The sequence below is a fragment of the Pseudophryne corroboree genome, chromosome 3, assembly GCF_028390025.1.
Source record: "Pseudophryne corroboree isolate aPseCor3 chromosome 3, aPseCor3.hap2, whole genome shotgun sequence".
Classification (NCBI taxonomy): domain Eukaryota; kingdom Metazoa; phylum Chordata; class Amphibia; order Anura; family Myobatrachidae; genus Pseudophryne; species Pseudophryne corroboree.
The window spans coordinates 178,170,543-178,189,786 of NC_086446.1; the positions used below are offsets into that span (position 1 = coordinate 178,170,543).

The following is a 19,244-nucleotide window of genomic DNA, read 5'->3' on the forward strand; positions in this document are numbered from 1 at the left end:
ATTGGACGGACACTTCTATAGACGGATCGGTGGCGTGTGGTCCTTGGTAGGTGTTTTCGTTCGTTTAGTTTATTCTGTTGAATTTTGTCTTTGTGAAACTTCTCTTTTTTCTCTTTTTTTTTCTTTACTGCCAGAATTGAGTGTCAGTATATACTTAATTCCACCCAGTTCCATCTTCAATATAATGCAGCTTAGCTGCCGCTCTTCTGGTGGTTTACAGTTTGTTTGTTTGTTTGTTTGTTTGTTTGTTTGTTTGTTGTTGTTTATTTTGGAAAATTGGAAAATTTCTTCTGTCTACCTATATATGCTGTATGCTCTTACTATTCCTACTTGATTATTGCTGTGTCAATATGTCTAATATACGTGCTAGTCTCTTTTCGACTTTGTAATACCGTTGTGGATGAATTTAATAAAAATATTTTTTGGGGGAAAAAAAGATAGCACATTAATTTGATAAAGTTATATATTAATGTCCTGGTCTCATGGTAACAGTACAGACGGGGTGTGAGAATGTGGGAGCACACATACCTTATGGCCAATAGAAATGTCCCTGCTGAGCCTGATCCTGGTGTTCTCCCTCCTACCTTGAGGATAGGACTGGGGGCAGACCCGATGTTCTATGTAGGAGAGGTAGTAGGCCTGGTCCCAGTGTTCTCATGTCAGAGTTGTGGAGAGGCCAGTGTTTCAGTGTTTGAAAAAAAAATATTCCATTTGCGATTCTAGAGTAGTCCAAAGTCCATATCCAGTTCAGACTCTGCATCCTTGGAATTACATCCTTAGAATGCAGCAATCCCGAATGCAGACCAATGCATTATTGCAGACCTTGAAAATAGTTCTCTTTATTACCTTATCAGATTGACAATATTACTGCACAGCACGCCTGCATTTGACAAATCACCAGGACAATAACCACTTAACTGATGTTTTTTTCCCCCACAAAACTGCTCAGAAACTGTTACAGTATTTTATTACTTAATAAAGTGTAAAAAGTATTTTTAATAATATATTATTTTTTTTTATTTTATATATATGTATATATATATATATATATATATATATATATATATATAAATTGAGTATTTTGCAACCGCCCCCCACCCCCTTAAGAGCAAAAAAAAATCCATGTTTTATTAACAACCCCAACTTGACCCATAGCCACGCTATATCACACTGCCAAAATAAGCACATGAGCAGGCTAGACACCTTCTAGATACAAGCAGAGCCATTCCCCACCTCCAAAACTAAGCGCAGTATATCCTTGACTACAGGGCCGCACTGGGACTAAAAATAGGCCCTGGAATTTAAAGTACATAGGCCCACCTCGGCGTCAGCTTCTGACTCCTGGCATAGACTCCTCCCCTACTACTCCTGACTCCTCCTACTTTTTAGTCTATGCTTTTACAAATATAAGCAATATTAGAATACTATACACGTGTACATCATTCTCTGTATTAAAATACACACAATAGAGCTCATCCTGCAGGGGATTCAAAGATGTGCCAGTCAGACATTTGGTATTTGGATGGTTGCATTAGGGAGATCTGGCACTTCATTGGTGTAGGTCACACACACAAAAAAAAGGGAAGGCATTTTCCTTATTGACTAAATCCTGGCTTAGCAGTTGTAGAAGATTAGACAGTGTTCACTAAGGGCACAGGTTCTCTAACTCGGTCCTTAGGACTCCACACGGTTCATGTTTTGCAGGTCACCTGTAGATTTTTTAAATGTGACAGTTGGTGATACACAGTGCAGCTGCTGGGTGACATGGAAAACGTGAATCGTGTGGAGTCCTGAGGAGAACCACTGACTTAGGGCAAGGGTGCTGACCACTGAAAAGGGTATACCAGCATGACAGAAAAGGGGCATGGCCTCTCTGTGAGGGGTGTGGTCTCAAGGCACCCTCCCCCTTTCCATCACACATGCAACAGAAAAGGAGACAGATGATGGATGAAAGAATATCACTGGGAAGATGGCACCGCATAGGAGGAGAGACCAGTTTCCCAAAGCAAAGTAAGTATACTTGGGGTGGGGGGAGTTTGTCAGACTCAGGACAATCCAAAAATACCTTGTTAATAGTATCCGTGACCCCTTCCCCTTGTGGAGCCATTGTCTGTAATAAATATTTACAACATAATACTGTGATTCACTGAGTGTTTTTATTATATGGGCTTGATCATTCTTAGTGGGATGCATAGACTATGGGAGTAATGTAATCGCCTGTGAATTTTCCCCGAAAATAGTGTTGAGATTGCAGTGACTTTGGGCTCCAAGTACAGGATGTAATTGCCCACAATTTGGATAGTGAATCATCAACCTGCCAGCTAAGTGCAGCAGCTTATGAACCCACATATTACCGGCATTCTATTGTGTTCTCGGGGTATTTAAAAAAAAAAAAATAAGTAAAAGAAAAATCTATATATTTTCTGCAGTTTTATAACTGAATGCTTATTACATCTGGCGATTTATATTTTTAAATTGAATTATGTTGAGCCTGATTTCAGAGGCTTTGCGTATATTCACATTCTATTACATATGGCGACTTGCAACTTGCCCTAAGTGTTCAGGTTTACCAAATTTGAGGCTATTACATTCTCCCCTAAACCTTTTATTCTTCCATCTGTTCTTTGTAAAAACAGAACTACTTCACATCTCTTCATCATCAAAGTTGGAATCTCTACAACTGCAGGTCTGGTCACAGAGATGACTTATCTGACTACTGCACACAGCTCTGATATCTTTACTGTACTGCATTAAGCACTCACCATCCATTCCAAACCCACCAGACTTGTCATATGAGCCATATTTTACTGTCTTGCTTATGCCTATAGATATGTTATAGATATGCTATCTGCCCACATTGTTGTTTTCTTTATTATTTCATTTTATATTATCTCATACATCATTTCATATTATTTATTGTTACATCATTATTTGTTTTCTTTATTAGTACTGGATGCACTTAGAAATCTCAAAATGTGTTTTCTTTACAATGTTTAGTGTAAAAAAATGTTTAGCAGTAAAGGTTATTATATATTACTAGTAACTAACCCATCAAAATGACGGAACAACATAACAGTAATGTCAGCAATGGCAGCTATGCGCGCCCGAATGGAATTACTTCGTCAGATGCCATCTAGTGGCCGCCATCGTGGACAACCCTTGAATTCCCCCATAGAGGTGAGGAGCATTGTTAGCCTTTTATTATGTAGGAATATTTCCTTAGTGCATAAAAAGCTGTGAGCTCTCCAACACTAGTTATTATCAAAAGCCTAGGCAAATGATTATACCCTATAGAACAAAGCGCAAATACGAGCCCCATCCCTTTTATGGCTACACCCAAGTATCACATAATTAGTACTAGAATGGGACTCTGTAAGAAACACACTTTTTTAACATACATACACTATTCTGATACCAAATAAATGCACTTTATCGTTGTAGGGAAAGCAGGGGTATTTAAAAAAAAAACTCAGACATTTCTATTTTTGTGTCTAGATATTCTTTATATATTATATTAGAGATGAGCGGGTTCGGTTCCTCTGAATCCGAACCCGCCCGAACTTCAGGTTTTTTACACGGGTCCGAGCAGGCTCGGATCTTCCCGCCTTGCTCGGCTAACCCGAGCGCGCCCGAACGTCATCATCACGCTGTCGGATTCTCGCGAGGCTCGGATTCTATCGCGAGACTCGGATTCTATATAAGGAGCCGCGCGTCGCCGCCATTTTCACACGTGCATTGAGAGTCATAGGGAGAGGACGTGGCTGGCGTCCTCTCCGTTTAGAGAAGAGAGAGACACAGTATTTTGGGGAGCATTATTAGGAGGAGTACTACTATACTGTATACTACTATACTACTTGCTGAAGTGATATTTATAGATTAGATAATAGATAGTGTGACTGTAAGTGTATTATCTGACTTGTGGGGGAGACACTGACAGTGGGGAGCAGTTAGAGTCTGAGAGCAGGACTCAGGAGTACATATAACGTACAGTGCACACTTTTGCTGCCAGAGTCAGTGCCACACTGCCATTGTTGTGACCACACTGACCACCAGTATAATAATATATTTTGTGATTGTCTGCTTTGGCCTCGGAGTACTAGTTGCAAGTTGCAACGTGACCTGAAGTGACCACCAGTTTAATAATCAATCACCACCAGTTTAATATATATATATAATTGTATATAATATATATATATATATATATATATATAATATTGTATACCACCTACCCGTGGTTTTTTTTTTTTCATTCTTCTTTATACATACTACTATAGTAGCTTACTGTAGCAGTCTGCGGTGCTGTGCTGACCTGACAGTGTCCAGCAGGTCCGTCATCAGTCATTACATAATAAATATATATAGTACCTGTCCGGCTGCAGTACTAGTGATATTATATTGATTTCATCTCATTATCAATAATTTATCATCCAGTCTAGACTCTATATTAGCAGCAGACACAGTACGTTAGTCCATGGCTGTAGCTACCTCTGTGTCGGCACTCGGCAGTCCATCCATAATTGTATACCACCTACCCGTGGGTTTTTTTTTTTCTTTCTTCTTTGTACATACTACTATAGAGTATAGTAGCTTACTGTAGCAGTCTGCGGTGCTGCTGAGCTGACAGTGTCCAGCAGGTCCGTCATCAGTCATCATTACCTAATAAATATATTATCTACCTGTCCGGCTGCAGTACTAGTGATATTATATATACATACATATATATATTGATTTCATCTCATTATCAATCATCCAGTCTATATTAGCAGCAGACACAGTACGTTAGTCCACGGCTGTAGCTACCTCTGTGTCGGTACTCGGCAGTCCATCCATAATTGTATACCACCTACCCGTGGTTTTTTTTTTTTTTTCTTCTTTGTACATACTACTATAGTATAGTAGCTTACTGTAGCAGTCTGCGGTGCTGCTGAGCTGACAGTGTCCAGCAGGTCCGTCATCAGTCATCATTACCTAATAAATATATTATCTACCTGTCCGGCTGCAGTACTAGTGATATTATATATACATACATATATATATATTGATTTCATCTCATTATCAATCATCCAGTCTATATTAGCAGCAGACACAGTACGTTAGTCCACGGCTGTAGCTACCTCTGTGTCGGCACTCGGCAGTCCATCCATAATTGTATACCACCTACCCGTGGTTTTTTTTTTTTTTCTTTCTTCTTTGTACATACTACTATAGTATAGTAGCTTACTGTAGCAGTCTGCGGTGCTGCTGAGCTGACAGTGTCCAGCAGGTCCGTCATCAGTCATCATTACCTAATAAATATATTATCTACCTGTCCGGCTGCAGTACTAGTGATATTATATATACATACATATATATATTGATTTCATCTCATTATCAATCATCCAGTCTATATTAGCAGCAGACACAGTACGTTAGTCCACGGCTGTAGCTACCTCTGTGTCGGCACTCGGCAGTCCATCCATAATTGTATACCACCTACCCGTGGTTTTTTTCTTTTCTTTCTTCTTTGTACATACTACTATAGTATAGTAGCTTACTGTAGCAGTCTGCGGTGCTGCTGAGCTGACAGTGTCCAGCAGGTCCGTCATCAGTCATCATTACCTAATAAATATATTATCTACCTGTCCGGCTGCAGTACTAGTGATATTATATATACATACCTATATATATTGATTTCATCTCATTATCAATCATCCAGTCTATATTAGCAGCAGACACAGTACGTTAGTCCACGGCTGTAGCTACCTCTGTGTCGGCACTCGGCAGTCCATCCATAATTGTATACCACCTACCCGTGGTTTTTTTTTTTTTTTCTTCTTTGTACATACTACTATAGTATAGTAGCTTACTGTAGCAGTCTGCGGTGCTGCTGAGCTGACAGTGTCCAGCAGGTCCGTCATCAGTCATCATTACCTAATAAATATATTATCTACCTGTCCGGCTGCAGTACTAGTGATATTATATATACATACATATATATATTGATTTCATCTCATTATCAATCATCCAGTCTATATTAGCAGCAGACACAGTACGTTAGTCCACGGCTGTAGCTACCTCTGTGTCGGCACTCGGCAGTCCATCCATAATTGTATACCACCTACCCGTGGTTTTTTTCTTTTCTTTCTTCTTTGTACATACTACTATAGTATAGTAGCTTACTGTAGCAGTCTGCGGTGCTGCTGAGCTGACAGTGTCCAGCAGGTCCGTCATCAGTCATCATTACCTAATAAATATATTATCTACCTGTCCGGCTGCAGTACTAGTGATATTATATATAGATACATATATATATATTGATTTCATCTCATTATCAATCATCCAGTCTATATTAGCAGCAGACACAGTACGTTAGTCCACGGCTGTAGCTACCTCTGTGTCGGCACTCGGCAGTCCATCCATAATTGTATACCACCTACCCGTGGTTTTTTTTTTCTTTCTTCTTTGTACATACTACTATAGTATAGTAGCTTACTGTAGCAGTCTGCGGTGCTGCTGAGCTGACAGTGTCCAGCAGGTCCGTCATCAGTCATCATTACCTAATAAATATATTATCTACCTGTCCGGCTGCAGTACTAGTGATATTATATATACATGTCACAACTGAGGGCCTGAGCTGACGGGAGGCAGCCTCAGTTGTAGGGGCTGAGATGTACCGGAACCTGGGAGGTTGTATCAGACCCCTGGACATGTAAGTAACATGAATAATAACTGCCCGAAGGCGTGACCACGACAACTTAGATAAAAGTCAATGATGTTTATTATGACAACTCCGCAACACAGCAGCAGTAAAAGAAAACGTAAAAGTCAGCAAATAATAAATACAGTTCCTGGGTACTACAGGATGGCAGGAGCCACAGGGCACTGGTAGTGTGAGATAGTTCTTATGATCTTCTAGATGGAAAGTCCTTACCAGGCCCGACTGTAGCAATGGAGATAACCCAGGATTGTGCCAGCTGGTGTTCCAGGAAAAGCTGGGTTGCTGAAGGTAAAACAGCTGCTGTGGATACTGGCTGGAACCAGACTGTTGTTAGCACGGAGTGGATACTGGCTGGAACCAGTTAAATAATAAATGAACTGAAATGTAGAACTTGAGAGCGGAGAAATAATAATACCGGTGGAGAGTGGTAAAGTGTAGAAAGGACACCGGCCCTTTAAGGGAAGCTGTACTCTGCTGGAAGCTGAGCTGGAAGCAGGTAATGTTGTAGCTGGAAACAGATGAATCCACAATGGATTGGAGAGTCAGGCTACACCGCAGGTGGAATGCTGGTGCGGGTCTCTATGGTGGAAGTCTTGAGACAGGAGCTGGAACCTGGAAGACAATCACAGGAGAGAGACAAACAGGAACTAGGTTTGACAACCAAAGCACTGACGCCTTCCTTGCTCAGGCACAGTGTATTTATACCTGCAGCAAGGAAGGGATTGGCTAGGCAATTATGCAGATTAACAATACTGACAACAGATTGGAGGAAATGATCAGCTGACAGAATCCAAGATGGCTGCGCCCATGCAGACACTTGGAGGGAAGTTTGGTTTGTAATCCATGTGGTAATGAAAACAGTAATGGCGGCGCCGGCCACTGGAGACAGGAGACGCCAGGCTGACAAGTGCACATCCAACCACGCGGACACAGCGGAGGCCGCGGCTGACGTAATCGCCACTCTGACACTCTGCATGCAGAAGCTCAGGGACGGCGGCGGAGGCCGCGGGAGACGCCATGCCAGATGTAATAAGGCGTTACTGTGACAGCGTCTCAGAGAGACAGGAGAGGATGCAGGAATGTGAACATTAGGATAACAGATGGGATCCGGTCCTGGAGCGCTGAGCCAGCCTTAGGAGGCATCTGATGGGTAAGAAATGGCGTCCAGATACCCGGATCATGACAGCACCCCCCCCTTTAGGAGTGGCCCCAGGACACTTCTTTGGCTTTTGAGGAAACTTGGAATGGAATCTCCGGACCAAGGCAGGAGCATGGACATCAGAAGCATTGGTCCATGAACGTTCCTCAGGACCATAACCCTTCCAGTCAATAAGATATTGTAGTTGACCGTAACGGTGACGTGAGTCCAGGATCTTGGCCACTTCATACTCAACGCCTCGTTGAGTTTGGACTTTCGGAGTTGGAGGAAGTGAGGAATGAAACCGATTCAAGATCAGCGGTTTCAACAGGGAAACATGGATTGTCCTGGGTATTTTTAAGAAGGGAGGCAACTGGAGTCTGTAAGCAACAGGATTGATGACTTGTTCAATCTTGAAAGGACCGATATAGCGAGGTGCAAACTTCATACTGGGAACTCTTAACCTCAAATTCTTCGTGGATAACCATACCCGATCACCCACCTTGAGAGCAGGAACTGCTCGACGCTTCTTATCCGCAAACTTCTTGTACCTGAACGATGCCTTGAGCAGAGCTGATCGTACGCTCTTCCAGATATTGGCAAACTGATGCAAGGTGATATCCACTGCGGGAACAGAAGTTGCTGGAAGCGGTTGGAACTCAGGAACTTTAGGGTGGAATCCAAAGTTAGTGAAGAATGGTGTTGAAGCAGATGAAGAATGATACTGGTTGTTATGACAGAACTCGGCCCAGGGAAGTAATTGAACCCAGTCATCTTGAGAGGAGGACACATAGATGCGGAGGAAGGCCTCCAAGTCCTGATTCACCCTCTCGGTTTGACCATTGGTCTGAGGATGGTAAGCCGTGGAAAACTTTAGCTTGACTTGGAGGACTTGACATAAACTTCGCCAGAATTTGGCTGTGAATTGAACTCCTCGATCTGAGATAATTTCTTCAGGAAGACCGTGGAGTCGGAAGATCTCTTGTATGAATACTTGAGCCAACTTGGAAGCTGACGGAAGACCGGTGAGAGGAATGAAGTGTGCCATCTTGGTGAACCGGTCAACTACCACCCAGATGGTATTGAACTTGTTGCACATGGGTAAGTCTGTAATGAAATCCATCGACAAGTGGGTCCATGGTCGACGGGGAACGGATAGTGGAACCAGTTGCCCCGCAGGCGACTGGCGGGATACTTTATGTTGGGCACACTTTGGGCAAGATGCAATAAACTCCAAGACGTCCTTTTTCAGAGTTGGCCACCAATAGGACCTAGAGATAAACTCCAGGGTTTTTTGGATACCTGTATGTCCGGCAAAACGGGAAGCATGGGCCCAATGCATGAGCTTCTTCCTTAGCATCGGCTTCACAAAACTTTTCCCTGATGGGGGCGTAGAGTCCATCCCTACCGTGGAGAATGCCAACGGATTTATAATAGGATGCTTGTCTGAAGACTCTGACTCATTTTCTTGCTCCCATGAGCGGGAAAGGGCATCGGCCTTGCGATTCTGAGAGCCCGGACAGAACTGGAGTTTAAAGTCGAACCTGGAAAAGAAAAGTGCCCATCTGGCCTGACGAGGGTTGAGACATTGTGCGCCCTTCAGGTATAAAAGGTTCTTGTGGTCTGTAAGTATGGTGATTAAATGAGAAGCTCCCTCCAACAGATACCTCCATTCTTCTAGAGCGAGCTTGATGGCTAGCAACTCCTGGTCGCCAATGGCATAGTTGCGCTCAGCTGGGGAGAACTTCCGGGAGAAGAAACTGCAAGGATGTAAATGGCCATCTTTAGCCCTCTGAGATAACACCGCTCCTACTCCAACGGAGGAGGCATCCACCTCTAGGATGAAAGGAGAGTCGATGTCAGGCTGTTTCAGGACAGGCGCAGAGATGAACCTCTGTTTTAAAAGATGAAAAGCTTGCATGGCTTCTTCAGACCACTTGGACGGGTTAGCACCCTTCTTGGTGAAAGCAGTAATAGGCGCCACAATGGTGGAAAAGTCTCGTATAAACTTTCGGTAATAATTGGCGAACCCTAAAAACCTCTGGACCCCTTTGAGGGTTAAGGGTACCGGCCAATTCTGAATTGCTTGTAGTTTCTCAGGATCCATCTCTAGTCCGGAACCGGACACAATGTACCCTAGAAACGGAATGGACTTGACTTCAAAGACGCATTTTTCTAATTTGCAATAGAGATGATTGACACGGAGACGGGACAGAACCTCTTTAACCCAAAAACGATGTTCCTCTAAATCGTTGGCAAAAATGAGGATATCGTCTAGATAGACCACGACATGACGGTATAGAATGTCTCTGAAAATCTCATTGACAAAATGCTGGAAGACAGCTGGAGCATTGCTCAATCCGAAGGGCATGACGAGGTACTCATAATGTCCGTCACGGGTGTTAAAGGCGGTCTTCCACTCGTCACCCTCACGGATCCGGATGAGATTGTATGCACCTCGCAAGTCCAGCTTTGTAAAGATGGTAGCTCCGCTAACTCTGTCAAAGAGCTCAGTAATCAGGGGTAAAGGATAACGGTTCTTGATGGTAATGTCGTTCAAACCTCTGTAGTCGATGCACGGCCGCAGACCACCATCTTTCTTTTTTACAAAAAAGAAGCCTGCGCCGGCTGGGGAAGAAGAAGGTCGAATGAACCCCTTTGCTAGGTTCTCTTTAATGTATTCCTCCATAGAATGCGTCTCAGGCAGAGACAACGGATAAGTTCGGCCTCGAGGTGGAACCTTCCCTGGAACGAGATCAATCGGGCAGTCCCATTCTCTATGAGGAGGAAGGATATCAGCAGAAGCTTTACTGAACACATCCGTGAAATCTTGATATGGAGGAGGTGGAACATCAGACGACCTGGGGGAGGAAGAACAGACAGGCAATACTTTAAACAAACATGTCTCTGCACAGGAGGAACCCCATGCCAGGATTTGCGTAGTCGTCCAATCAATTGTAGGATTGTGAAGACGGAGCCATGGAAGGCCCAGGACCACAGGATGTGTGGCTCTTGGAATCACTAAAAGTGAAATAAGTTCGGAATGAAGAACTCCCACTCTCAGACGAACTGGTAGAGTCCTGAGAGCAATAACAGTATCAAAAATTTTACTGCCATCCACGGCAGTTAAGGAAAAGGAGGAAGGAAGTCTCTCGGTGGGTAGGGACCACCGTTTAACATAGGCTTCAGTAATAAAGTTCCCAGCTGCTCCGGAATCAAGGAGAGCAATGACGTTCCGATAACGTTGAGCAACTTGAAGCGAGACTGGGAGATTACAATCATGAGGAGATGGAGAGGAGATCATTACTCCTAGCCGGCCCTCTCCTGGGCGAGCTAGGGTTTGGAGTTTTCCCGGACGTTCGGGACAGGCATTGATGGTGTGAGACGGAGCTGCACAGTAAAGACAAAGAGACTCAGAGAGACGTCTTCGGCGCTCAGCAGGAGTTAAACGGGAACGGCCAATTTGCATGGGCTCATCTTTAGATGGTGACAGTTGACGAGGAGGAGGAGCAGAAGATTTTGGAGCAGATGATCTTCCACGCTCAGTTGCTCTCTCTCTGAAACGTAAATCAACTTTCGTGCAGAGTGAGATTAGCTCATCTAACTTAGAAGGTAAGTCTCTGGTAGCTAACTCATCTTTAATAAGCTCAGATAAGCCATGCCAGAATGCAGCATACAGGGCCTCGTCGTTCCATGCCAGTTCGGATGCCAGGATCTGGAACTGTATCAGATATTGTCCTACAGTACGTGACCCCTGGCGTAAACGGAGAATCTCGGATGAAGCTGAGGTTACCCGGCCTGGCTCGTCGAAGATGCGCCTGAATGTTGACACGAATGCAGTGTAAGAAGATAGCAGGGTGTCGGACCTCTCCCATAACGGTGATGCCCAGTCAAGGGCGGAGCCACTGAGAAGAGAGATGATGTAGGCAATTTTTGTACGGTCACTGGGAAAATTGCCAGGTTGTAGCTCAAACTGAATCTCACACTGGTTGAGAAATCCCCTGCAGAATCTTGGAGATCCGTCAAATTTTGCTGGCGTTGGAAGATGAAGACGTGGAGCAGAAATGGGTAAGGTGGGTGGGGTTATAGCTGGAGTCACTGTGGTTGACGCACCAGATTCGCCTGATCCACGGAGAGTTGTCTGAATCCCATCCAGCCGAGTAGAGAGATCCTGGAGACAGCGGATGATGTGGCCCTGTGCAGCCTCCTGATGTTCTAGTCGGGCTGCCAGTTCTTGCATCGGCCTGGCCGCTTGATCCTGGTCTCCGGCTGGATTCATTAGGTCAGTGCTTACTGTCACAACTGAGGGCCTGAGCTGACGGGAGGCAGCCTCAGTTGTAGGGGCTGAGATGTACCGGAACCTGGGAGGTTGTATCAGACCCCTGGACATGTAAGTAACATGAATAATAACTGCCCGAAGGCGTGACCACGACAACTTAGATAAAAGTCAATGATGTTTATTATGACAATTCCGCAACACAGCAGCAGTAAAAGAAAACGTAAAAGTCAGCAAATAATAAATACAGTTCCTGGGTACTACAGGATGGCAGGAGCCACAGGGCACTGGTAGTGTGAGATAGTTCTTATGATCTTCTAGATGGAAAGTCCTTACCAGGCCCGACTGTAGCAATGGAGATAACCCAGGATTGTGCCAGCTGGTGTTCCAGGAAAAGCTGGGTTGCTGAAGGTAAAACAGCTGCTGTGGATACTGGCTGGAACCAGACTGTTGTTAGCACGGAGTGGATACTGGCTGGAACCAGTTAAATAATAAATGAACTGAAATGTAGAACTTGAGAGCGGAGAAATAATAATACCGGTGGAGAGTGGTAAAGTGTAGAAAGGACACCGGCCCTTTAAGGGAAGCTGTACTCTGCTGGAAGCTGAGCTGGAAGCAGGTAATGTTGTAGCTGGAAACAGATGAATCCACAATGGATTGGAGAGTCAGGCTACACCGCAGGTGGAATGCTGGTGCGGGTCTCTATGGTGGAAGTCTTGAGACAGGAGCTGGAACCTGGAAGACAATCACAGGAGAGAGACAAACAGGAACTAGGTTTGACAACCAAAGCACTGACGCCTTCCTTGCTCAGGCACAGTGTATTTATACCTGCAGCAAGGAAGGGATTGGCTAGGCAATTATGCAGATTAACAATACTGACAACAGATTGGAGGAAATGATCAGCTGACAGAATCCAAGATGGCTGCGCCCATGCAGACACTTGGAGGGAAGTTTGGTTTGTAATCCATGTGGTAATGAAAACAGTAATGGCGGCGCCGGCCACCGGAGACAGGAGACGCCAGGCTGACAAGTGCACATCCAACCACGCGGACACAGCGGAGGCCGCGGCTGACGTAATCGCCACTCTGACACTCTGCATGCAGAAGCTCAGGGACGGCGGCGGAGGCCGCGGGAGACGCCATGCCAGATGTAATAAGGCGTTACTGTGACAGCGTCTCAGAGAGACAGGAGAGGATGCAGGAATGTGAACATTAGGATAACAGATGGGATCCGGTCCTGGAGCGCTGAGCCAGCCTTAGGAGGCATCTGATGGGTAAGAAATGGCGTCCAGATACCCGGATCGTGACAATACATACATATATATATTGATTTCATCTCATTATCAATCATCCAGTCTATATTAGCAGCAGACACAGTACGTTAGTCCACGGCTGTAGCTACCTCTGTGTCGGCACTCGGCAGTCCATCCATAATTGTATACCACCTACCCGTGGGTTTTTTTTTCTTTCTTCTTTGTACATACTACTATAGTATAGTAGCTTACTGTAGCAGTCTGCGGTGCTGCTGAGCTGACAGTGTCCAGCAGGTCCGTCATCAGTCATCATTACCTAATAAATATATTATCTACCTGTCCGGCTGCAGTACTAGTGATATTATATATACATACATATATATATTGATTTCATCTCATTATCAATCATCCAGTCTATATTAGCAGCAGACACAGTACGTTAGTCCACGGCTGTAGCTACCTCTGTGTCGGCACTCGGCAGTCCATCCATAATTGTATACCACCTACCCGTGGTTTTTTTCTTTTCTTTCTTCTTTGTACATACTACTATAGTATAGTAGCTTACTGTAGCAGTCTGCGGTGCTGCTGAGCTGACAGTGTCCAGCAGGTCCGTCATCAGTCATCATTACCTAATAAATATATTATCTACCTGTCCGGCTGCAGTACTAGTGATATTATATATAGATACATATATATATATTGATTTCATCTCATTATCAATCATCCAGTCTATATTAGCAGCAGACACAGTACGTTAGTCCACGGCTGTAGCTACCTCTGTGTCGGCACTCGGCAGTCCATCCATAATTGTATACCACCTACCCGTGGTTTTTTTTTTTTCTTTCTTTGTACATACTACTATAGTATAGTAGCTTACTGTAGCAGTCTGCGGTGCTGCTGAGCTGACAGTGTCCAGCAGGTCCGTCATCAGTCATCATTACCTAATAAATATATTATCTACCTGTCCGGCTGCAGTACTAGTGATATTATATATACATACATATATATATATTGATTTCATCTCATTATCAATCATCCAGTCTATATTAGCAGCAGACACAGTACGTTAGTCCACGGCTGTAGCTACCTCTGTGTCGGCACTCGGCAGTCCATCCATAATTGTATACCACCTACCCGTGTTTTTTTTTTTTTCTATCTTCTTTGTACATACTACTATAGTATAGTAGCTTACTGTAGCAGTCTGCGGTGCTGCTGAGCTGACAGTGTCCAGCAGGTCTGTCATCAGTCATCATTTCCTAATAAATATATTATCTACCTGTCCGGCTGCAGTACTAGTGATATTATATATACATACATATATATATATTGATTTCATCTCATTATCATCCAGTCTATATTAGCAGCAGACACAGTACGGTAGTCCACGGCTGTAGCTACCTCTGTGTCGGCACTCGGCAGTCCATCCATAAGTATACTAGTATCCATCCATCTCCATTGTTTACCTGAGGTGCCTTTTAGTTGTGCCTATTAAAATATGGAGAACAAAAATGTTGAGGTTCCAAAATTAGGGAAAGATCAAGATCCACTTCCACCTCGTGCTGAAGCTGCTGCCACTAGTCATGGCCGAGACGATGAAATGCCAGCAACGTCGTCTGCCAAGGCCGATGCCCATGTCATAGTACAGAGCATGTCAAATCCAAAACACCAAATATCAGTAAAAAAAGGACTCCAAAACCTAAAATAAAATTGTCGGAGGAGAAGCGTAAACTTGCCAATATGCCATTTACCACACGGAGTGGCAAGGAACGGCTGAGGCCCTGGCCTATGTTCATGGCTAGTGGTTCAGCTTCACATGAGGATGGAAGCACTCAGCCTCTCGCTAGAAAACTGCAGTGCCACTCCTAGATGGGCCCGGTGTTTGTGTCGGCCACTAGGGTTGCTTATCTTACTCACACAGCTACCTCATTGCGCCTCTTTTTTTCTTTGCGTCATGTTCTGTTTGGGGAGGGTTTTTTGGAAGGGCCATCCTGCGTGACACTGCAGTGCCACTCCTAGATGGGCCCGGTGTTTGTGTCGGCCACTAGGGTCGCTTATCTTACTCACACAGCTACCTCATTGCGCCTCTTTTTTTCTTTGCGTCATGTGCTGTTTGGGGAGGGTTTTTTGGAAGGGCCATCCTGCGTGACACTGCAGTGCCACTCCTAGATGGGCCCGGTGTTTGTGTCGGCCACTAGGGTCGCTTATCTTACTCACACAGCTACCTCATTGCGCCTCTTTTTTTCTTTGCGTCATGTGCTGTTTGGGGAGGGTTTTTTGGAAGGGCCATCCTGCGTGACACTGCAGTGCCACTCCTAGATGGGCCCGGTGTTTGTGTCGGCCACTAGGGTCGCTTATCTTACTCACACAGCTACCTCATTGCGCCTCTTTTTTTCTTTGCGTCATGTGCTGTTTGGGGAGGGTTTTTTGGAAGGGCCATCCTGCGTGACACTGCAGTGCCACTCCTAGATGGGCCCGGTGTTTGTGTCGGCCACTAGGGTCACTTATCTTACTCACACAGCTACCTCATTGCGCCTCTTTTTTTCTTTGCGTCATGTGCTGTTTGGGGAGGGTTTTTTGGAAGGGCCATCCTGCGTGACACTGCAGTGCCACTCCTAGATGGGCACGGTGTTTGTGTCGGCCACTAGGGTCGCTTAGCTTAGTCATCCAGCGACCTCGGTGCAAATTTTAGGACTAAAAATAATATTGTGAGGTGTGAGGTATTCAGAATAGACTGAAAATTAGTGGAAATTATGGTTTTTGAGGTTAATAATACTTTGGGATCAAAATGACCCCCAAATTCTATGATTTAAGCTGTTTTTTAGTGTTTTTTAAAAAAAACACCCGAATCCAAAACACACCCGAATCCGACAAAAAAAATTCGGTGAGGTTTTGCCAAAACGCGGTCGAACCCAAAACACGGCCGCGGAACCGAACCCAAAACCAAAACACAAAACCCGAAAAATTTCAAGTGCACATCTCTATATTATATGCATATATTTGTGTATGTATACAGTTATACAGACATGAGAATTGCCAGTGAGCGGAGGACACGGGAATTATAGAGTGATGGGGAGGATGTATAAAGCCCTCTGCTTCACATCTGATCATCAGATTGGTATAGAGCAGGCATGTCCAAACTGCGGCCCTCCAGCTGTTGTGAAACTACATATCCCAGCATGCCCTAACACAGTTTTGCTGTCAGAGAATGCTAAAGCTGTGTCAGGGCATGCTGGGATGTGTAGTTTCTCAACAGCTGGAGGGCCGCAGTTTGGACATGCCTGGTACAGAGTATCAGTGGCTACAGTAATCAGCATGTTAGTTCGGACTGGAAACAGAACTCTTGGGGCCTGGTACGCTGATGTCTCTGGGAGCTCCCCCCCCCCACCACCCTCTACCCTACAACCTCCCTCTCCTGGACTGTTTTGGACATAATTTCCAATAAATTATGAAGAGTTCCTAAGTGGCTGAGAACGTAGGTTGCCTCTGGGAACAAAATTCCAACAATCCAAGTAAGCATTATTTCATCATCTTTGAGGTCATTTACAAGGATTTATTTATTTCTCCTAGCTTCTCCTCTCAATTTTGGATGTAGACAAGTGTGGCACTCTACCAGAGTACTGTAGGTGCCTATGTGTTATTAATGTAAATGTATGTGCCCTGCACATTTAGCTGTACATTTATTTATTAAAATGGATGCTGCCCGCTTGTTAATGTGAACATAGTGACATTGGTGTCAGTAGGGTATGCCTCCAGCCATCCTGTGGCTATAACATTCATTGATGGCAGTGGACAGTCAAGGACAACTACCCCCATTTGAGCCGGCACGTGAGAAGAAATTTTGGGGACTTCTGAGCACTGGTCTCCAGGTGTCCCCGGAAACAGCAGGAGGCTTGTGGGGCAGAAAGTAGAGGGGGCACAGACTAATCATTGGAGGAAGGAGAGAGCGGTGTGCTGTGCTATCAACTTCCCAGCAAAAAAGTCGTTGTGCGGCTCCAGTAACCCCGGACTCAGGAGTAAATGTATGCAGCAGTGATAAGAGTGGAGAAGTGAGCCAGTGGAGAAGTTGCCCATGGCAACCAATCAGCTCCTTCGTACAATTGTATTGTATGCAATTTATAAATGTTACTTCAATGCTGATTGGTTGCCATGGGCAACTTCTCCACTGGCTCACTTCTCCACGCTTATCACTGCTTCATACATTTACCCCTCAGATCGGCTCCGGCGGCAGTGGGGTGGGGCTTCCCTGATTGACGGGAGCTGTGGGAGGCTGCCTTGGTGATCGGCCAGTGGGGTGGAGAGGAGGGGCGGCTGTCCGGCAGCAGTCACACCAGAGGGCAGGGAAAAGGCGGCGCCATCTTTGTCTAAGCCGTCCCGGAGGAGCAGCCCACAGGACACTGACAGCGGAGGGAGGAGCAAGCCTCATGGACAGCTCATCTTCATACAGCTGAGAAGACTGTGAGGCAGAGCTGGAATTGCCATATAAGGGCCCTCTGCAGGAAAGGTAGTACAATAAGCACCACAACGCACATCGGCATAACTTTGTGCAGAAGAGAGACATTAATCAACCACTCATTGACTTATAAAGCTATCCAAGCCAGCTTATTATTATTACAGACAGGAGTCCCTGCCAATAACTAGGTTGTAAAGAGGTGAAACAGTGTCTCCAGTTCACAACCACAGCACAGAGACAGTGAAGGGCCCTACACACTGTGAATGCCAAATTGCTTTCTTAAAAATATTTAAAATGCCCGCTCTAATATATATTGTAAACGCCTGCACTTCTTATTACCATGTGCCATGAATGTGCGCTATACATAGCAAAACACTGCATCCCATAAGAGAAAACAATACACCCACACATTATCTGAGTTCCAAAGCTCATTGATGTATATATTTGTTATTAAAAGGATATGGATTCAATATATTACAATGTACAGTATACACATAATTACATGATTACAATTTATACAGTAAGCAGTTAATAGTTACAGTTACAGGCCAGCTTACAATACCATTATCTTTCTCATATAAATTTATCTGTTCATATCACTCTCTCTCTCTCTCTGTAAAATCATGCAGGAACTGGTCTAGAAGCAACTCCATCATCCTCTGAGACAAAACAGCAACTGCCTCCTGTGTGATCAGCAATGTGTTATCTAGTTTGGGGGAGGGGACTTTCTCATTCATGATGACTCACTAGTCTATTTGTATATGCTCCACAGGTTCAGCCTTGAAGACATCCAAAGGGGCTGGCCTGAGCTTCCTGTACACTACCTATTTGGAATATCTATTGTTCTAGTGATTTTACCTTTCATACATTTAATCATAACTATTTGTTGCAATGTCCTACAACTTAATAACAAGTATCAAATGAATCTACACATTAATCTGGTTGCTTAAATACCAAATATGACAGGGGTATCTTGCTTCGTTCAAATAATACACATACATGACATTACTTCATTATATAATTTTAAATCATCATGATGTCTGGCGCTTGATATTATTATAATTATGTACTGTATGAAATAAGTGTCGAATCCATCTCTGTGGCATGTCCGTGTAAATGCGTGTGTTACCATATTTTGCTGTGCTCTCTGCGCGTATTTGCAAGTATAGCAACTCATAATGTGTGTAGTTTGTATGTTCTTTTTATGTAATATTTTTGACTTCGACAGTCCACCCTTTGGCAGTAAACAATAACTGCCATCAATTATTAACATAAGAAAAAAAATATTTCATACAATAATCGGTGACCTAGACACAAGTATGTATTCATTTCGCAAATCAGACACTTGACTATATTTGGGGAAGACAGGGAGGAGGACAAGACATCCTCTATATGCACTCGGCGGTCACGGGACCACTGGTTGGGTGTGGG

General features: G+C 44.3%; 1 protein-coding gene across 1 annotated transcript in view; it reads right to left on the reverse strand.

Annotated features, from left to right (window-relative positions):
• Window positions 1–2,643: 2,643 nt before the first annotated feature.
• The window catches only part of LOC135057226 (uncharacterized), a 29,536-nt gene continuing 12,935 nt past the window's right edge, over window positions 2,644–19,244 (reverse strand). The window contains exon 4 of the mRNA XM_063963119.1: window positions 2,644–2,822. Coding sequence (XP_063819189.1) covers window positions 2,644–2,822 — 179 coding nt within the window. The remainder of the gene's footprint in view (window positions 2,823–19,244) is intronic.